The following is a 23,200-nucleotide window of genomic DNA, read 5'->3' as shown; positions in this document are numbered from 1 at the left end:
CTTCTATTTCCAAAATAAGATACTTTAAGAACCATAATATGCAGCTGACAATTTATGAATTTGGAGCAAACATCTCACCTTTCTGGGCCACTCAAAATTGATGACATTAAGAATCTATATCACACACAAAATGGTGAAAAGCATGATTTTTATTTGTTATACTTTGACCATCAGAAACTTCCATCTTCCAGGGCTCTATGAGTGTTTTAGGATTGTGAAAATAGATAATGGAAATCTGGTTTAAAATGGAGCTGGGAAGCTGGGAAGGAGAGTTTTCCCATACCTACCCCTGGTCTCAACTCACACAGACAAAGGAAGAAAGACTACCTCACTCGTCAGACCAAACTGCTCATTACTTGCAACCAATGTGCAACTGCCACAACCCTGAACTCTCCTTCTCCTCCAATGAACTTTTGTTCAAAACAACTTCTTCCAAGAACCTACGTAATAAAAACTAGCCTCCCTTTTCTCTCCTTGGACTTGCTCGTGGTGCACCATAGTTTGCAATTCCTCTGTTACCTCGAATAAACTTATCCTTTGCCTAATAACAACTGCCATTAATTTTAAAGTCAACAGTACAATGGAGAAGCATGGGGCTTCAGGGCAGAACACTTCTTAAGTAAGATAAGAATTATCTGCTTTTGCTGGCAATTCTACTGCCTGTTACAAGAGGTGGGATGTGGTTGTTAAAGGTTTTGCCTCCACAGGACTAAATAGAGGCATGAACCTGTTTTCATACTTCCCAGATGAAATCTACTTTAATCCATCTGAGGAAATTCTTGCATTTGCTATGAGAATTAGGAATAGACCTGCAGCATTAACCTTCCAGATGTTGCAACTTACCAACAGCTCACAGATAATGGTCACATCCAGTATTGGGGACAGCAGCAAAAGATGACCTATTTGTGTTAATTTATGAACATAGTTTATAATGTTTGCTTTTAATTTTTCTGAAAAACACATACTTTATATGACCCATTGGATAAACATGAATAAATAAATCAAATTTATTAAAAGGAAGAGATACAGACTAACAAACATTTTAGAATATGCTGTTTTGTTAACAGGATCACCCCTAATGGATTGAGAAGTTAGGAATATTGTTCCAAATTAGAACTAAAGAAGTGGAGAAATTTACATGTATTCTATTACTACCCTGGATCCACATCTTTATCTATTCTTCATTATACTACTGTAAGTCTCACAGCTGCTATCCTTGTTTCTACTGATATTTGCTCCCTAATCCATTATCTTCATGGTGCCAAATAATCTTTTAAAAAGTAAATCAGATCAACCACTATCCTCTGGTTACAAGCTATCAACATTCTCTCCTTGTGTTTAGAATATACACCTGAAGTCAACTCTGGCATTCAAAAGCCGCAAGATCTAGCTTCTAGGTCTCTCTAACCTCATCTAACACCACGAACCTGATTTTCCAAGGCCTTCCAAGCCCTTTCTCTGATGAATAACTGCAATTCCTCTGCCTGGGATATTCTTTCTCCTTGCAGCTTTTGTACGGTGCATGCTCACTTTTCAGATCTCAGTTCAAGTATCACATTTTAGAACTATCACTCCTTTCTATCATCATTGTTAATACCTCCCTCCCCAGCTTTCCTCTCTCAGTTTTCCCCACTTCTTTCCCTTACAGGAAGGGTCACAACCTGATAACATTTTATCCTATCTGTCAATATACCCCATTCCATTATCTTCTGACCTCCGATTATCTAGTGAGTAGCTAGACATCATTCTTGTAATTGCCCCGTTACGTACTTGTGCTCCTTATTCATATTTACAATTTAAAGGCTATATCTTTTGGTCATGTTAATGGAAATGTTAATTCTTGCCACTGTAAAAAAAGTGAAAAAGGGATGTATGTACTATAAGAAGAATTATGTATAGTCACGTGCTTTGCTAGTCTGTCCAAATAGTTTGTATACGACAGGAAATTCTCAATTATCCAGATTTCAGTGAAATAGAAGTTAGTTACTTTGGTTAAAAGTTATAATTTATGTAAGTGGTAGCGACCATACTAGGAGCAAGAGTGGCAGAGAAATATAATTGTGTATGTGTTTTTGTTTTTCAAGGAAAAATTAGTTTTGCCCTAAAGCAGTGGTTGTTGGCTGTGTGTGTGTGTGTGTGCTCGCCACAACTTGAGAGAGCCTTTGTGCAGCAACGAAGACCCAATGCAGCCAAAAAAAAAAGAAAAAAAAATTGGCTAAGGGTTCTGAATAGACGTCACTTAGACAACTTTCAGATCGTGGACTGTGTCAGGATTTTCAGAACACTTCTTTAGTTGAGAAGCATATAGCTTCCTGAGACTGCTAACCCAAGATCCAGCAGACCAAAAGCTAATTACATAGGAATAAGTGAAGAGATGAGAAAAATTGTTTTATCGTTGCTTATTTGTTATTTTATTTTAATGCTCAACCTTCTAGATATAGAAGGAAGTCTATCTTCTTGAACTATCCAACCCACAACAATATTATAATCTATGTTTTGCAAACTAAAATGAAAGTTTTTTAAATGACATCTGATTCTCACTGACCCTTCAGAATTCAGAATCTCTCTTGCTGTCTTCTTTTCACAACAATATATTTATTCACATTGGTCAGTAAAAGTCTGCCCTCTTTCTTACCAGGATTTAATTCAGCAACTCAATTTTATAATCAAAGCCTTATTGAAGTGTCATATTAGTGGAATAACAAGGTTTCTTACTTAAGAAACAAATGGTGGCTGTCCTTATGGGACCAATTCTCACAAAGACTTTCCAAGAAAATTAGCCTAATACTTGGCTTCCAAGGTTCAAGGCTTATAAGTGGTAAGGAAGGTTTCTTCTTGCCAGGCTAAGAATTGCAGGTGAAATCTGCTAGAGAAAGTTTCTTGGACTTGGCGTCCAAGTATTGGGATAGAAAAAGGTAAAAGGGTTTTAAAAGTGCAATCCAAGATTTATTAAAAACTTCCAGACAGAAATTAAATTTGTGGCCTTAATGATTGCTCAGTATTGTATACCTCTAGTATTGCAAGCAAATTCAAGGCCTCTTTAGAAAATTAACATCCATGCTGCACCTATATAAATGGTCAGGCCAAATCAAAAAATGCAGACCTTTTTGCAATCAAGAATCTCACATTGAGATTTTTATGATCACAAAGGGAGTAAGGGGAGAGTGTAGGAACAAAATACAAATGACTTTGAAATACACCAGAAATATTACTGGGTGTCTTCAGTGGAAAATGTAGCATTGCCCAAGCACACCTTTTAGGGTTATTTTATTCTATGAGGACTCTGCACTTTCCATAGCCTTTGAGCTTTTTCATAACTCTGCAAGTTTTAGATAACTGAAAGCAATGCAAATGACTCTTGCTCATAGACATGCAAATAGCTTTTGTAAGATAGACAATTACCCTCTCCACCATGGAATAAACTAGTTACTCGTTGCTACTTACTATTTACTATTTGTAAATTCATTTCTGTATTCCTGATTGAATTCTTCTTTGAACCAGTTATAACTTCTTACTAGTTCCCCATTAATTAGTGAGTTAAATAAAATTTTTGCATGTGTTTATCATATATGTCTATGAAAGTCATACTCTGTTTATAAAATAATCTTTTAACACATGCATGGATTGGGGAAATAATTTACCTTAGTTAGATACAGATAAATGGGAATTAAATATTTTCGAATCAGAAGAAGCATGAAATTTCGTTTTGTTTTTGTCCTGGTGTACTTACATTAATTTTGGGGTGGACAATTCTAGAGCTAAAGATCCTAAAATTTATATGGCCAATAATCTTTCCTAGAAGGCCAATAATTCCATCACTTTCTTAGACAAATGGTACCAGTACCTTACAGGATAAATTTACCCATACTAAATTATCATTCCCAAAAGAAGAGCAAACAGGAGATCCAAATTTGCATCTCTTAACATCTTTGAATTATAAATGGCAAATATGTGAGACAAATAATAGTGCTTAAGAATTCATTTTTTTAAATTTTGTTCTTAAATAAAATTGTCTGTTCCTAAAAAAATTATCTGAATAATTTGTCCTGTGCAATATAATAAATATAGAACAATATGTTTGACTGAAAATCCTATTAAGCAAACAGAAACATGAGACTTAGTCTCAGTTTACGGCTCAGTTGTCTGTGGCTGCAAACAAGCAAATGACTTGGTGTGAACTACAGGAGCTCAGTGCCATCTGGTGGAAGCATTTATTGTATTTATTGAGCATATATTATGTGCAAGACTGTGCTACATACTGGAACTACGATAAATAGGATATTATATTTGCTCTCAGGAAGCTCACAGTCTCAGATAATTCTGTAAGATAAACAATTACAATATAAGATATATTGTAATATACAATATACATATATAATATATATACATATATGTATATATGTATATGTATGTACATATGTGTATATATGTACACATGTGTGTACATGTGTATATATATACATATATATTATGTGTAAGATATATCATATTGTAATATAAGATATATAAATTCTATCCTTTTAATGAAGACAAATCTTCACCTAACTGAGAACTGCTCAAAGAGTTCTGTATAACCAGTATTGTTTAAAGTGGCTGCTTGTTTTTATAGTGTTTTTCATATTAATAAATTTTTATTAAAAATTTAGATGACCTCACTTGCTAGGCTAGGAACTGCAGGTGAAATCTGCTAGAGAAAGTTTCTTGGACTTGGTTTCTTCAGCAAAGTGCCAAGACGGCCCATCATACATGAAAATACTTGGGCTCTAGTCTTTTTGCTCACCAAAGAGATATAGTGTAAGACCATAGGTAATTTATTTTACCTTTCTGAGCTACTTTTTGTCCATCTCCAATAAACAACAGAGTTCTGAGACAGAACCACCTCTATGCAAATACTAACATCTTCATCAATATAACCTTATTATTCCAAAAAATTCTTACCCAGGAAAGTAAGTTACAAATAACTGTATTGTCCATTGCAGGATCTTCCTGATAGACTTATATACTCCTCAATTGAAAGCATCAAACAATAGTTTATTACCAATACTCAACACCTGTTCTCAAAATCCTCCCTTTGCTCTGTCCATTAGTCCTAAACTAGTAGAGCCAGGATACTTATCCAATCTTATCCAGTCCTTATCCAATCCAAGCCTCTCACTACCCACATTGAAAGACCCACTGAAACAAAACTGGAAATATTCCAACTCTACCTTCTCTTCTCTGAGACACTATTAAATCTCTATTTTAGAAACACTCATTTATGATGGTAGGAATAAAGTCAGCTTTGTTGTATCAAAGGGTTATTTTGATAATACTTTTGGAAGCCAGCATTCAACAATTTTATTATTTGTTTAGGTAATTTTTGTGGTTATATTTGAAAATGTTTAATGATTTCTTAGTATACAATTTGTTTAAAATTATATCAAAATATAATTAATCCATTTAATTTTCCATTAATAAACTGTGGACAATAAAATACATTGAGGAGAAGTAAATATTTAAAAAAATAATGCTCCACAGGATTTTATAATTTTTTTCCTTGTAAGATATATAGTGCAACTACAGAAGTCATCTAAAACAAATTTAGGGGGCCACACTTATATAGAGGTATTTTGTGAAAGTATATGCTTCACTCCTCAAGATATTATAATAAAATCAAAACTGTAAAATGAGGAGATACCAAATGAATAATCCCTAAGGTCTCTTCAAAGTCCAAGAGTTATTTTAGAATCACTTTTTGATCCTTGTATAATATTAAGTACAATCTTTAGATGTTTCAACAAAAATTACAAAAGTAATCAAAAGATTGTTATTTTGTTATAAAACAACATAGAAATGAACCCTAAATATAATTTTAAGCCGTATATTCATTTTAGACACTAGATGACATGACCCTGTAATGATTCTCTATTTCTCTTCTCTTGCTCTGTCTTATCACCCCTCTCTGTATGTAAACTGTACTAAAATCAAGGCCACAAAAGTTTTTATTAACAATATTTTCAGAATTACTTTGTCAAAAAGACATATGTCCTTACTTTGGGGAAACTTACATTTTACCGGTAGAACTCCATTGTTAGATTAAACTGGTAGCCTATGCTGAGATTGAGGCATTTTTACATGAAATCCCTTATGTACCTTCATATTTAAAACCACTGGGATGATTTTTGCAAAGATTCCATCCACATTTAGAAAATGCTGGTATATACTAAATCCAACTCCTTAAATGAATTGTGAACAGCAGTGTTGTATGAGATACGTGCTGGTCCAGCACAGATACAAACAGGTCATTACCCCTGCCACTGAGGAGCTGGGCACCCACCAAGAATAGATGTTTCCTCCCAAGAAAGGTTAACAGTGATGCACTCTTAGCTATCAATGCAATCTAAGTGACACAGAAGTAAAAGACAGGTTAACGCCAGCCCTGTTGTAGGAGTTCCTTGTTCTTCTTCACAGGATCCACCAACCTCGGATTCCAAAGACCAATTTCACTAGACTTTTGAGATTCACCTATATTCATTTTTGCCCTGGTTGCCTATGGCAAAGGAGGAAGTGGCCAAGCCTTTTCTGATTTGAAATCATACCTTCTATCTACTTTGTTTAATGGTACCATATTCAGAGGGTGTGTGTGTGTGTGTGTGTGGACATAGAACGAGAGAGGCTTGGAAGTGAGTATGTTTCTTTCCTTTTGACTCTGAAATAATTCAGGGCAGCAGACATAAAGGTGAAAGTGACTTCCCGTACACTCTACTTTTTACTCTTCCAAGGAAAGAAAAATGTCTTGCTCATAAGTAGGCATGATGTTCATATGAATATTACAATAAAGAAGAAATGAAGACTATTTCAGCTGAAATTGGCTATATTAATATAAAGTGTTTTTATATAACTCCAGTACCCTAATGTGGTTTTAGTTTCCAGTTTTAATTTATTTTGAAGTTTAAAATAACAAAAGCATGGCATAAGACTCCTTTATATTTAACAAAATATAAGGGATATGTCAAAATCCAGATCAAGAGTAATGTACAGCATGGTGACTATAGTTAATAATACTGTATTTCTTGTTTGGAGGTTGCTGAGAAGGTGGATCTTAAGAGCCCTCATCACAAGAAAAAAAATTTTGTGACTACGTATTGTGATGACTGTTGATTAGAATTATCATAGTGGTCATTTTGCAATGTGTACAAATATCAAATAATAATGTTGTACATCTGAAACTAATATAATCAAGTATATATATAATCAATTGTGTATATATATACATATATCGATTATGCCTCAGTTAAAAAAAAAAGTTTCTTCTAAGACAGAAGTACCGGGGCTTCCCTGGTGGGGCAGTGGTTGAGAGTCCGCCTGCCGATGCAGGGGACATGGGTTCGTGCCCCGGTCCGGGAAGATCCCACATGCCGCGGAGCGGCTAGGCCCATGAGCCATAGCCACTGAGCCTGTGCATCCGGAGCCTGTGTTCCGCAACAGGAGAGGGCACAACAGTGAGAGGCCCGCGTACCACAAAAAAAATAATAAAATAAGACAGAAGTACCAGTTCATTACTATTTTCTATAATAAGATGTGTGTGTATGTGTGTGTGTGAGTGTGTGTGCATTTTGAATGAATTAATGGTAGAAAGATGTTTAACTGTTTGATCATCTAATTTATAAGTATTACTGAGGCCAGAAGCAGAAAGAAGATAACTTGAATGTAAGGCCTGAACAGTAAAACTCAAAATGTGAAGAGTGCCAAGGAAGGGTTAAAGTATGAGCCCAATTTTGATGGTTAAAATGCCAGAAATAGAGGTAGAGAATCTGTCTTATGAAATATAATCCTAACCTCATATCATATCAACAATAAATCCTGTTTCCTCTAATAAGGCACCTGAGTCCACAAATAGGGACAAAAACAGGACTCAAGGTATTAAGTTCCCGTGTCCTGAGCCAATATTTTTACTCTCATTTGAATAATTTTTCCATTGGTTAAATGAAAGGAATACTCACAATGCTTTAGTTTTTTCAGAAAAATACTTTGAATCAAACTGCTTTAATCTGAAATATGCAAATATAACATAACATTTAAGAATCTTACTAGACTACGATTCTTTAAGCAGATACCAAAAAGCATTTTTGAAAGCTAAAATATAATGTAAAATGCATTCATTGAATGTTTACAGTTTGATTATAGGAAGCAACTATTTGGATTCTTTATAAAATAAAAAAAAATATCTCACATGATTTGCTAAAACTACATAGTAACTAAATTATCATGGCAGAGTCAACAATGGAAATTTCGTTACCTTCCAACAGATTTAAGTTTTTGATTCATGTAGCTTACATTATTTCAATATCATTCTCCTTTTAGAAGCAACTAAGATTATTTATCTTGAAAAATTACACATGAACTTTAGAAATTCTAGAAAAATCTGAGATCTTTATGTTCAGACACGATGTTCACTAAGTAAAAGTCTTTAAATCACAAAACTATGTTCAAAACAAATTCAAATATTGATCCTAAAGAAAAACTATGCAGTCAGTTCTACGGCATATTTATAAACATTTAATTTCTATATGCAGCGATAAAATCCTTCATGATCATTAACATTATGAAATAGCTTCTGTCAAAAAGACACCAGCAAGGACTCTGCTTCAATGGAATCTCATGGTGAGAAATAGACTTACAGAATTTCCTGTCATCCTCATTTACTAGATGAGGACTCACAGACAAGGAGGGGTGATACAATTGTATACATTCACACAAAAACTAAATGATAGATACAGGCCTGAAACCTTAGTTCTATAATGCCAATTCATTTTCTATCCTACGCTTAGCTCTTTTTATCTCTCTATTCTATGAGCAGGATTAAATCAATATAATGCCCCAAAATAAGTAGTTTAACTCTAAGTTAAAGGTCAAATGAAAAAAAAAAAGATTTAAGAACTTTTCAATAGGGTATAAGGATTACAAGGTCACAACCTAAAAATAAGGATCTGCAAATATAATTTCAATGTTTAAAATGGAAAAGGAGTGTCCTTTTGACACCTATTTTGAAGAATAGGAAAATCTGTTTAAATTCCTCCATAGATGGCATTTTTAACCTAATAGATCAACAAATAAGTCAGTATTCTGTAAAATATCTGTGTGTTATAGGGGAGGTGTGGAGGAGGATTGGGGTTTGTTTGATAGGTGGTGCGAACCAGGCTCCTTACGGATGAGTCTGGGACCAGGGGCCTCTGGCACCTGGGTTACCCAAGTGGTTCTCATCCCAGGAATCCTCTGCTGCCCGGTATAACTCCTGATATCTGAGGCCACGAAGCACGCCCTGTAGGATCCAACTGTGCCTTGTTCGCATTTTAACAGGGTCAAAAGCAATATCCTAATGGGGAAGCTAGAGAAAAGCCTGGAAGTTAATACAGAGCCACAGGGCTTTATCTGAAGTCCTTGAGGTCAAATGCATCTGAGTTCAGAGTTTTTCAGACTTCAGAGGGAAAATGAGGTATATATAGTATAAGGTATATATACCTTATGTTATAGCCTCAGTGGAGTCTAAACCATCAACCCATAATTAAATACCTCAGTGTCCCTAAAATGCAACATATGAATATTTGCATTAAGTACAAAAATAAAAACTATAGCCTCACGTCTGTCCAGGGCAGGGCAGGTTTTGAAACTAAATGTGCTAAGAGAAAAAAGGCTCATCTTCAGAACTCTGGGATTTTGAAATTGTTGATAAAGGGCTTTGAACATTACAAAAACTGAAATTTATCTCTTTGGAGGGTTTCTCATGATGTGGTTGAGAGATCTGTTTTCACTCTTATTCATCTATAATTTTTTATCACTAATGCAAATGAATATATATACGAGATTCTTTTCAAATGTGCAGATTTGAAATACAAGCGGATGTTGGATTATAATGTTCAAGAACAGAAAATTCTTGATAGATCTGTCAAATGGGGCCAAAATGTTTTTATATTACATTCAATGAGATATGGACACACAGGCAGTCCTCTCAGCAGTAGGAGAGTCAAACTGTGCCATACACAGAGCAGTATGATGTCTGCAAAACTAAAGATTAATAGCACACCTGGGTACTATAATGTAAATAAACGATGAAGAAGTAGATTTGGTACAGTAGTTAGAAGACGCAAGCTCACAAATTCTGGCTCTTCACCAGGAAGGCATTCCCAAGAGTCATAAGTGTTCATCCATTGATTCAGTTGTCTTGGGATGGAGTGAGTTCTCTATCATTGGAAACATTTAAAGAATGGGTTGATGACCACTTGACAGTAATATTATAGATGGAGATTATACAGCATGAGCTAAATATCATTAATTTAAATAGATGAATATTAAGAGCACTTTTAATTGTTCGATTTATATTTTAATTGTTGTTTATATTTAAAACAGTCTATCTTCTGAAAAGATAAATGCAAAGAAAGTTATTATCCCTTTTTTATAATAAATGTGAAAAAGTATTCTTATGTGTAATGAATTTAGTGACGACTATAAAAAGCACTTTTTATACAATGGATAATCCTTGAAACATTATATTTTGTGAGGAAATACTTTATAACTTTAAATGGGTGTGTTTATTTAACTCTAATGTTCTGTTCTGCTTTGGGATAATAGTAGTGTGTGTCTTTAAGATAGGACTGCATACAAGGCCACAGACAAACAGAGCCTTTGCTAATTTCAGGCTGACAGGGAGGTAGTTTAATTAGTGAGCTGCTAATATCTATTTAAGTGAGCAGCCAAGGAAATGTCTGTTAGAAAAAGGACTTGCAAATGAATGGCAAGGCCATTCTCTCTGCCTCTTTTCAACTGTGTCAAAAAGGAAGAGAACAGGGAGCCTGCACCTATGTGGAAAAGAGAAGATTACTAAAAAAAAGTAGAGACAGACACAAAAGTAATCATATGTCTGTGGAACATATACAGTGAGGTTTTGAGGTACTAATGCTTCACAATAAACTTTTACATAAGTGAACTACTTCCAAATATTGTGGAATCTCTGTTTCTTGACTATGGGTAAAACATTCAGAAAAGCTTTAATAGTTGTTTAATAGTAAGCAAAGAGCATGAAAATGTCTCCTGTGCCTATAATCAAGGTTATAAGCTTTTACACTTAAACTAAAATGGTTTATTAATAAATATTAAGTTTTTTTGATATAATAAATAGTACGTGTTTTACATTGCCTTTGTTTACTGGAATATTTAGAGAAATAGATGAAAGGAAAATAAGACTATATGAACACTCTGAGTAATTTTTTTCAACCAACATTTGCTGAACATCTATGTATTTCATATATCACTTCAGTCTGAGGCAAATTCCATTAATAAATATTACTAATTAATTGATGTAAAACTCTTCTCTAGGCCAAATGAATTTCACAGGATAATTTTTACAATCTAAGGCAGATTATGGAATTATGATTCCAGTCGAAAATAATAGGGAAAATAAGCAATTTATAGAAAAAGTAATTTCAAAAAAATAAAACTTGTTACTTCTATAAAAGAATGATTTAATTATAGATATTGAATAAACTCTATTAAAAACCATAAATATTCAGTATAAATTTCAGCTTTAACTTTGGAAGGTATAATATGAACGTGAGTAATCTTTTACTGTAATTCATATTACATGCTTGTTAAAATAAAAGAGATAATAACCTAATCTTAATTTTATGACTAATTTTTAAAAGTTGGAAATTTTTTTAAAGTATTGCAATTAAATAGCAATTACTTTATTTTACATTAAAGCAGAGAAGACATAATAAATGCCACTTTAGGACCTTTTCTTACTTACAATGAGAAATATAATGCAAATGACTTTTTTTCATAACAGTCCTTTTAAATACACACAATGCATACACACTCAAGGAAAAAGCCAAGGAAACCCCTAAAAAAACTAATATTACTCAGCTTTTTTCTCTAGTTTAAAATTTTGCATTTTTGGAATAGTGCTCAATAAAAAAAAAAAATGCATGTTAGCAATTCAAATGCACCAAAGAAAACAACACTGATAATTTTGGCAATTAAATTTGTAAGAAGACCACAGAGATAAAGGCTGTGAAGTATCAGAATGCTTGGGAAGATGAAACTAGAGAGAGAATTAATCAAATAATTTATTTGTCTGAATGCCAAAAAATCATAATTGTTATTTCTTCTTTTGTAAATAATTGTGTGAACTAGGAGCTCTGTTCATTTTTTCATTTTAATAGAAACAAACACGAATGCACTATTAGACTAAATATTATTATTTATAAATTCTATTAATTGTTACAAAGCATGTATTTTATTTATGATCATGAGATTATAATACAATCCTCATTAAGAACTAGCTTTCCTGAATTTCGATAATTCCTAAAGCCTTGAATTAATATTTCTATTTTATTCCTGACTGAAATTTTTCCAATGTCAACTAAAGAATAAAGTATGAATTCATATGGATATCTGATTATGAATTAGAATTAAGTAACAAAAATTTAAATTTATTTTATGGCTTAATCTCAAAATTAGAGATGTAAATAGAGTTGTTTAATAGAAGTATTCAATTAATTTAGGTTATTTATTTATAAAATCACTACCTAGAATACTCTCCTTAATTTATCCCTGACTGTAAAATGTGCTAACAGACTAATGGAAGGATTTATGGAAAATCAACCAACTAAGAAAAATAGCTTTATTCTCTGTATAGCCTCTTCAATATAACATATACAAAATAGAAAAGAATTGGAGTGATGAAGAAAAGGGAAATTATTACATAATTTATGTTTAAGTACAAATGAACACAGAGTAATATGAGACATTCTTAGATATTATTTTTTAAAAGCATTTATAAGTGACTTTTACAAAAGACAGAAGAATGCAGATAGAAGAATTAACAAGAGTTGATTTTTGTTTTCATGCCATGTATTTGTTCTGACATTTTCCATTTTGCTTTTGGGCTTACAAGCTTTGAAGTTTATAACACAAAGATCTTTAGAGATCTAGAGCACCCTTAATTTTACAAAAGAGGATACTGAGGTCTGAGAAATTAGTTTCTAAATCTGAGGTAACACAGTTGGTTAGTGACAAAAACAGAAACAATTCGTGTCTCCTTGCTTACATTCAAGAGAGGATATTTTCAATGGGATGAGGGCTGGCTTTGAAACCAAGCAGCCCAAATCTAAAGCCGATGCTTTTGATGACTGAGCAACTGCTCTCTCTAGGAATATAAAGACAAATAAAAATATAGAAATAAAATAAGGTATATAAAATTTTAAATAGAAAGCAGAAGGGTCCTGCCTCCAAGGCATTCATAGTTCAGAGGAGTCAACAGGTGATTTTAGAGCAATAGCATAAGTTTAAGGACAGATATTCAGGGATAGGAGGGGTAAACAAAAGGGCAACAGGTTTATGTTTTTATTTTGTTAATCTGTAAATTGGGAATTTTTATATGAGGGTTGTCTGGAAAATTAAACGACATGTGAAAGCACAATCACATAATGAAAGCACAGTATTTAGTTCCATATTTACCCCTTTTAGTCTACACTATATATATGTTCCATAGAACACTACTGACTCATTTTATAGTTCTTACTTGTGATATAAAGCTGTTTTATTACAATTATTTTTAAACTAGGTGTTAACGCTCAAAGAGAAAATATACCTCATTTTTTAAAACTTTTATTTAAATAATCCTGGTAAATTCTCATAATTTTACTGTTAATTATTTGGAAGTGGTTTTTCAAGTAACGTATGTCTCATCCTAATATTTTAATGACATTTAGTATTTTGCCCGGTCATATGAATTTCACATACTATTATACAAAAATGTAAGGAAAAATCTATAAAACTTTCCAACCAGTGATACATTGGAAACATTTACTTGTAATCTTTATATCCTACATGTTTATACACTAAAAAAGTAAGATCATGGGAAAAATCACAAACCCTACTTTCTGATTTTAACTTTTGGGGGTTTTATGTTTTATTTAACTTTGTAATTGAAAGAATAGGAAAGAATGCTTCATAATATTCAATATCTTTGAAAATAAATCATATTTAATGACATTAAATATTTTTGAATTTGCAACTTTATGAGCCAATAGTTGAATTAATTGCTTTAAATTTACATTCTGAATATTCGTTTTAAGGTTACATGGTTACATTTCAACACCCCTAAAATGTAGGGATATATTGTGTTTAAAGTTTTTTTATAAGTATCCCATGTATGTTCTTAAGAAGTATACATGTTAGGTACAAAATTTAGTACAATTGTACTAAATTCAATACTCAAATTATCTGCCTTTCCCCACCCCTACACTACTTTTTTTGTGGTCTATTTTATCCATGCAGAATAAGAATGGTAAATTAAAATCTCATGTTACAGTTATATTTTGTTCAATTGCTTTTAGAAGATCTAGTATAATATACTATTCATTAGGTAGTATTATAGGGATTTTAAGATAATTGATCATCTTTTTACATTTTATGGCCTTTTCTCCTAGGTGTAATTTTGTTTTAGGTAACTTTGTTATAAGTAGCATATTTAAGTAAATGTTTTAATCCAATTACAATAGTTATTTTCAGAGCTTGAAATATTTACATTCGTTACATTAACTATACTTTTCTGCAGTCACCTTAAGTTATGTTTATCAGTTTTATTTAATCTTTAAATTTTTGTATGTTTGTTTTCATATGTAGCAGGGAAATTTAAGATATAATGCTGCTTTTTATATCTACCTGTTTTTATCCTTAAGGTTTGCAATAACATTTAAACTTATTTTTTCCAGTTCCTATTTTCAGAATTTAAATAAATATAAATTTTAACTCTCCACTTAAACGTTTCAAAGACTGTACTTGATCTTTAACATGGCCCTTCTTCTAGATATTTATTTATATTGTCTGAGCTTATAAACCCAAATGATTTAAACTTAATCACTATCTTTCATGTTAAATACTGTCTTCCAAAAATTGTATTTTAACATTTCCATGCAACTTCATAAACATATTTGCAGTTTTTACACTTAAATCTGTGTGTCATGGTTTTTAATGTGGATTTTATTCCTGTTGCTAAATTTATTTGCAGTATTACCTTACCCTACACGATTCCTTTTTATTTTCAAAGTTTTCTTTCCTTACCATCTCTTCTGTTTTGTAGATGTCATACTTTCTTACAACCTATTGATAAGACCAAGCGTGCATGTGTGTATATGCTTGTGTATGTGTGTATTGGTTGGGGGGGAGCATAAAGTGGCGATTTCTTCCACCGAATCTTTATGATAAATCTTTATTTCTTTTGTTCTGCCATTTTTTATTTGTTCCTTTCTTCCTTCAGTGAAGAAGACACACAGTTATGTACTGCAAGCCCAAAGGTGCTATTACAATATTATATTTTATTTATATCATGTGGAATAGAGAGATCTGCCAATACCAAGATCTGCTAAGAGACAGAGTGTGTGTGTCATTTTTTCTCGCTCACTCTTTGGTTTGCTGGAAAGTGCACTGAAGTGTAGAGGTTTGGGCTTAATTGTCAACGTGTGGCTGTCTTCTTCTAAGGCAGGATTTACAGGGACATTAATTTCTCTGAAAGTCTAAACAAAAAAAGTGCATGAGAAACTCTATTTACTGCATTCTGGGCTCTTTCCTTTCCTGTTCCAAATTTACTTCTGAGAGTCCTTGTCACTGATACATAATCATCAATGTCAATAATCACTTACTTCCTCCTTAGAGTGGCCAGATTTTGCAAATAAAATATATGGCAACCAGTTAAATTAGAATTTAAATTTTTAAAATTCTAACTTATTAGAATTTAATTTTTATTTTTTAGTATAAGTATTTCCCAAATATTGCATAGGACATATTTATCTGGCAAAATCTCTACCTACCATGCTATTCTTGGGAACTGCTATAACCAAATGTAGTGGGAAAGAAAGATGATTATTTATACTTTGGTTACATCACAAAGCAGGGTTCTGCAGTAGAGAGAGGACTGCATAGTTTCTATTAGGTGACAACTCTGGGTTTCTGAGTAGGTAGCTGATAGTAATGATGTAGTTCCCACCTGTATTTAAGGTAAGTGTCACCTTTGTCAAGACTATTAGGCTTGCTCTATCTTAAGCACTAAACTATGTTTGCTAATCATTGATTCTTATAACCACTGAAATGCCTCTCATATTCTGGCAGAGAGTTGAATACCAACCATAGTGATTGTGTTGTTTTGAGTTTTCAGTCCCCCTTACCCCCATGGATTCATACTATTTTTAGTAGGAAATTTGAAGTGATTCTGTAAGGAATTGCTATTTAGAAGACATTGTAAACTAGAATCCCCTTCTTTTTTTATTTAAAAAACTGTATACATTCTTTTTTTTATCTTCTCTGTAGTTTTATTTCCATGTTCTTTTTTTTTCTTCCAGTTTTATTCAGATACAGTTCATATACAGCACTGTACATTTAAAAATACTTGTATATATTCTTAAATAAAGCTCTTCATAAATGATATAATTACCATTTCACATTATTTATATCATTAATAAATACCTGCCCAATTTATATTCCTGATGAAAAATACTTGTATCAATTATATGCAGTACACAGAAAACCTTCCCAAAACTTAGAGGCTTAGACCAAGATTTTGTGGCTGTTTATTAATGATTCTGTGAATGAATGAGCAGTACTGGCTGGGCTCAGCTGTTTGGTTCTTCCAGTATGCCTAGGGTCACTAATGTGGTTTCTATTTTCTACCAGTTCAGCTAGGTTGACTATCATAAGATGGTCTCACTTGTCCAGTGATTGTTTCTGTCTGGTGGCTATCAGGTCCAAAGGACATCAACTGGCCTGGTTCCTCTCTGCTCCATGTGGCCTCTCCTGCTCTACTGGTCCAGACTGAACTTCACAGGGTGGTTTCAGATCTGATTCAGGGCAAACCCAGTGCACAAGCACTTTTATAAGCTTCTGCTTGCATCATATTTGCTGATGTTACATTGACAAGGGAAGGCCAAGCCCAAAGCCAATAATGGAGGGAATACACAAGGCTGTTGAGATAGAGAGGTCTGATTCACCAGGAGCCTTGACTGTAACAATCTAACACAGTTTTATTAGATCTCTGTCAACAACAAAGGATGTAGATTAGATCAAGGATATATTTACTAAGCAAAACTGACTAATATATGTGAGCACAGAAGGAAACACGAGTTGTCCAATAGAGTTGTTTTTACATATCAGAAGATTTAATTCCAAAGATGTAGTCAGTTGTCTATGGGGGCTTTTGTTTTTGTTTTTTTTAATTGTGGTAAGATGATTATTTAATTTAAATTTTTAAATATGGGTTTTAATTATTTTTTAACATTTACTGTTTATAGACATGCTATTTAAAATCTCTGAATGTTAACTTTTTGAAATTGATATAATAATACCATCAATAAAAGGCTACAGTTAAAATCACATATGAAAAAATGGAAGGTCTTTGTAAACAACAAGCAAAAATTTTACTTTTGTATAAGAATGTATGTATATATACCAAAATATAATTTTGTATTGGGGCATATCTTACTCACATATTGAACATTTCTATGGAATATAAAAGGGCTTCATAAACTTTAATAGTAAATATTGAACTGGGGAATAATTCAAAGAGATTAATTAATATACTTAATTTGAGGACTCCAGTTTTTCAATTCAAAGCTGACACAACATTCACTTACTTTTTAAATATTTTATTTTATGAAATATAAAATCTATATGAATAATTGTCTAAAATATTTAGGGTCTAATTAACACCACTGTAACAACTATCCAGTTTAAGAAATTGAGTATTGTCATTTTAGAAATCCCTCATGTTCTCCCCTAAAAATCCCATCCTTCTCCTTTCCTCTTGGAGATAACTGCTATCTTGATTTTTATTATAGTCATTTCCTTGCTTTTTATTATAGTCATTTCCTTGCTTTTTTTTTTCTTTAAGGTTTTACCAACCGTCTTTAGTTATGCATATCTAAACAGTGTAAATTAGTTGTATCTGTTTTGTGAACCTCATATAATAGAATCATACTATGTGCAAAGTTCTCCTGTTGTGTTTCTTTCACTTTACATTCTGCTTGGGAGATTTATCCAGGATACTGCTGGTGGCTACACTCCTGTTAATGTTAACATACCTGAACTGATCAGGGTTTTTTGGTTGTTTGATACCTTGTATTCTAAGAAATCCTTACATATCTGAAAGTGCTTTCCTCTGTTTTCTTCTAGAAACTTAATATTTTTGCCTTTTTTATTTAGATCCTTATTCCATATAAAGCAGATTTGTGTATATGGTATTGGAAAGAGACCTCACTTCTGTTTTTCTCATATGGCTACCCAAATTCCAGAACTATTTACTCAAAAGCTCCCACCTCATCCCCACACACTATTTCATTAAACCCCTGTCATGAAGTGTCCATACACTTATTTTTTTCTAGGTTGACTTATCCTTTCCAAGACTTTTCTTTAAATAAAATTTTTCTCAGGGAACGTTACCAGGAAGACCCATGAGGCATCATGTTTATTTCAATTTTTTCCTATTCTCACTCAAATTTTGCTTTGAAAAATTGCTCTGAAGAAGCAAGCTAAGTGGCAGTAATATGACATATCTTAATATTATTTTAAAAAGTTGTAAGAAAAGCATCATCATTTCCCACATAATTCACTTGCACATGTGGTTAGGCAAAGATTGGTAGAAGTTAGGCCAAAAAAAAAAAGACTTTTATTTTCTAGCAATGTATCTTAAGATTTACATATGTGAAATGTCTCTTTTATGGGAATAAAAATCACCACCCATCTGACCTTAGAATTCATATCTGTGGTTCAAGATAATGGTGTCTGGATTACTAAAAGGGTGTCCCTCATCCAGAACTCCATAACTTATTAAAAGAATGAGGATTTCCGCGCGCTGGAAAAAATTATGCATTTGCTGGTAGGCATACTGCCTGAGGGTGTTTCGAGAACATAATAGCTGTAGTCACAAGGCTCCAGCTTATTAAGGGGCCAAGTGTGCTCCTATTCTATGCTTCAAATGGGGCACAATTTCTCTAGGCATAGCCCACTGTCTAAGAGTAGAACACTTACTTAAAATGCCTACCCTAAGTTCCATTATCAATCTTTAGCTAAAAGATGGCAGAAAATCCAACTTTTAATATTTAACCGAATAACAGTTTAAGTGTTAGCAAGCTCATTCTATGCTTTCAATTCAATGATCTGCTCATAAAATAATCACCTCTTATGTCATAATGTAGCTTCAGAATAAAACCTAAAAATACTTTATAATACACTTCAATTTAAAACATAAGCTTTGACAGTTGACAAAAATGCAGCCTATCAAGAAAAAGTGGTACTTTTTTTCTTTAAGCCCTGACTATGGTTCTAGTAATGTTCAGTTGTTATGAGCTTGCTGTTCTGTATTTGAAGTGAAAAGAAAAATATGTTACTGAAGAAGAAGATAAAATGAAAACAGACAACTGAAAGAAATTTGACCTAATTATTTTAACAGGCTTAATATGTTTTACATTCGTAACTAAAGAATTTCAGGAATTATGTCAACGAAATACCTAGCATAAAGAAGCTTATGACAGTAATAATAAGCACTAGTAGAATTTGGCTGATCACTTTTCAAAATTATGTGGTCTTTTAAAATGATAAATCTAGTGCTTAATATGGAAAAATACTAATTTTTCATCTATATGTCTTAGAGATTCACCAATTATATAACTAGAGTAAACATTTGTGAAACATAAAGTCTCTAATAATTATTTTTGAGACAAATATTAAAAACAAAAGTAATAACAAAATAAAGCCAAAAACCAGGAAGCTATTCTAATCCTTGGATTTGAGATGTTCTAATATCTCAAAAACAAGGTCAACTTCACCAGGAAGAACTCAGATCCATTATATCATATGGATAAGTGGATAGCATTCTCTGAAATTTGGAGAAATACTAGTGGGACAGATGAAATATCTCACAGTGCCAAGGCAAAAGAGTCCTCATGAGTATATTATACTGCCCATTTTATAGCAACCATCAGTGATCATAGCATCATTAGCCAATGTTTCAAAGGTTATATAAGTTGTAGTCTGGTCCAGGCAGGAGGACAGGGACATCTTATTCCATTGTTTATAAATAAACAATTTCCATCCACGTTTATTCAAGCCACAAAGGTAAAGACATAGGAAGGATGAAGAATAGAGGGTTACTGAAGGTGTTTAAGAATAGAGTCCCATGAAAACTACAGGGAATGCACGAGCCTTGCAAACAAATCCCAAGGCATTATGTTTCATTACCTTCCACTGTGGTGATCCAAAAAATGTCTCTTTCATTCAGCTTAAAACCTCTAAACACATGTCAAGCCATGTTTGCAACTCATAGCTGATCAACCGATAAGCCGAACCACAACAATCACACACAAGACAACAACTCAGACCTCCCAACAGCGATGCCCATAGATCATGGAGACACGCTCTGGCATCAGTCTGTTTGACAGACTGTTAAAAATCCTCTTGAAGAATGCTGAAATAGAAGACATTCTCACAGTATGAAATTGAAGTAGCCTCAATTTGTGAAAGAAAGCTGGCTAAACCCACAAACACATGTAAAACTGAATACAGCTGGACTCATAATATATTGACTTTCCTGCTGCATGTCAGAAAGAAATCTTTAGTATTTGTCATTTCATTTAAAAAAGTAGAATGTCTTTTTTGTAGACTTGTGACCAGGCCCTGACTACCTGGACTAAAGGATTTCTTATTTAAGCGTGTGCACACACACACAGAGCAATAATTGTGTGATGCTTTATGGAACGTGTTCAGTACCCCTCAGTCTCTTCTGTAAATATGCATGGCTGATAGGATTTATACATTTCTCACAATGCTGTATAAAAGACTGCATACAGACCAGAAGCACAGTGCCCTCTGGTGCACATATAAAACAAAATATTTATATAACAGGATCTACATAGATACAGGCACAAAAACAAAACTAAGTTTTGCTTCTGCATACATCTAAACCAGTCACTGGGAATTGTACATTTCTACCATGAAGAAACAAACCAAAATGATAACCTTCATAAAACATTCTTTATGGCATAGATCAAGGCAATCTAATCCATTCAGGCAACCACTTGTATACCCCTCTACTTAATGGATTCACTAGGCTTGGGTGGAGTATGACTCCTTTTTTGTAACTTATTTAGATTCAAACAGAATAACCGTAGAAGTTAAAGGCCATATATCTCAGCCTCCTCCTTTTTCTTGGCCTTTGTTACCGCATCCTATTTATCTGCATTTCCTTTGTATTCCCTGGCCATTTCCTCCAGGTTCTGAATGTGCAATTACCTTGTAGGTAAAAAAGGATGAGGTGACTCAACTTCTCAGTGACTAAGTAGAAGACACCATTTCCACTTAAGCTAAAAAAGGTAACAAATCCTGATACAAGGTAGAAAGGAAAGGCCATTCAAGAAATTTCCTTTTAAAATTTTGAGTATTTAAAATGATAAACTCAGCCTCAGAGTTAACTGAAACTTACTTTATGGCAGTTTAGCAGTCAAGAATTTGGGAGTTCTGCACTTGTGGTCACCATTATCCAGTTTTTCCATAAGAAGTTACATCTCCAAGAAATACTTTTAAATAACCAGAAAACATTACCGTGGTGAATGGTCAATAATAACCCTTCTGATAATAACCCTTTCCCACCTGAAACTTTCCCTTAGAGCAACTTAGTTATCCACCACCTTCAAGGAAGATATCTGTAATTGCTTTCCCTTTGCTTCATACCTGTATATCTTGTATCTTGTGCTAAATCCCTGCCGGCTTCTGTCCACAAAATCTGTGTATTCCTGTGAACGATGGAAGGGTCCCTTATCAGAGAGGAGCCAGTCGAAGGGGCTTGTGGCATGCTGATCCGAAACAGCAGCAACTGCTAAAACCCAGCAATGAAGACTCAGTGCTATCCACTCCCATAGAGCCATCAGAGAGAACAATTCAGCACCAGCTCTGCTCCGCCATATCATGCTTCCACTGGGGACTTAGAGCCTTCATTCTCTTAGCTTTCCCTCAACACCTAGACAAAACACACAGGCAATTAGTTAGCCCCTGGAAGATTCTTTTCTAGCAATTAAGGTACTGAAGTGGCAAATCCTTTTTCAAAAATCTAATATCAGTGTTTTAAATCAGATAATAGCAAAAGTGATTAACAAATAAACTGAAATAATTTCTTTTTTTCAGAGCTGTGTATCTTTCATACTTTGATTCTTTTTGTATTTATTGGAAAATAAGTCACTGAGTTACAGCAAGCCTTGTCAGGACAGCATTATACAGTGGATCACTAAACCCACTGAGCAACAACCAGCAGAAGTTTTGACTCATAATTATTTTTTCAGCTTAAATGTTTTATAACACTGGACACTTTCAAAAGAAATATTGAATATGTTTACTTAATAAATTGTGTTATAAATTTTAATACATGTATTTTATTGTTTACTTATTAGAAAAAGGCTTTAAAATGGATTAAAATATAGATAAACTGAGATGGAATGAAACTGTGGGTCTAAGAATACATAAAAAGTAAATAAATAAGTGTGTGTATCTATGCCTCTATCATTTATCTATTTCTAGCAATATATTTAGATGCGTGGATGGGTGGATGTGGGGGTGGGTGGGAGTAGAGGTATGCATTTTTACTTAGTTATTTTTAACATTATTCTATTAGGGAAAAACTTCCTTGATTATTTAAACAGAATTATAATTATTTCTAGCACATTTAAAAGATTTAAATGGACATCTGTGTCTTATTCATAAGATAAACAGGCATACCTACAAAATTCATATACATACACAAACTAAAACAATATAGATTATACATAAACTATGAAAACACATACATTAATTTTATAGGCATTCAAAACCAAAGTAACAAAGAGGTGTCATCCCAATGTGATATAGTATAAATGACCTTACACAAAGCAACTGATGCAGTTTATATGCTATGCAAAATATTCTACAAATATTTGAATTTCAATTTTACTTTCCATCCCACCAAACTTTTTCAAAATTATTATTTATAACACATAGAACCATGCATTATAGAAATTCTGACTAGCAAGAAAGTTTGGTTGTGAGCATTTTGGGTCAGCAAAATCTCTTTAGGAAGCCATCAAAATGCACAGTATTAAGTAAAATATTTTAACTATGACAGTTGCCATATGTCTCTGGTGTTTGGTTA

The 23,200-nt window shown here is 33.1% G+C and overlaps 1 protein-coding gene across 5 annotated transcripts in view; it reads right to left on the bottom strand.

Annotated features, from left to right (window-relative positions):
* BRINP3 (BMP/retinoic acid inducible neural specific 3) overlaps positions 1 to 23,200 on the bottom strand; it is a 422,542-nt gene that overhangs the window by 377,806 nt on the left and 21,536 nt on the right. For all 5 annotated transcript variants that reach the window (XM_060295819.1, XM_060295784.1, XM_060295922.1 and 2 more), the window contains one exon: positions 21,754 to 22,039. In XM_060295819.1, the coding sequence (XP_060151802.1) occupies positions 21,754 to 21,989 (236 nt within the window). In that variant the 5' untranslated portion in view covers positions 21,990 to 22,039. The remainder of the gene's footprint in view (positions 1 to 21,753; positions 22,040 to 23,200) is intronic.

This window comes from Globicephala melas, chromosome 1, assembly GCF_963455315.2.
Source record: "Globicephala melas chromosome 1, mGloMel1.2, whole genome shotgun sequence".
NCBI lineage: Eukaryota > Metazoa > Chordata > Mammalia > Artiodactyla > Delphinidae > Globicephala > Globicephala melas.
The sequence above is the reverse complement of the archived record's forward strand: the minus strand, read 5'-3'. Positions and strand labels throughout refer to the sequence as shown.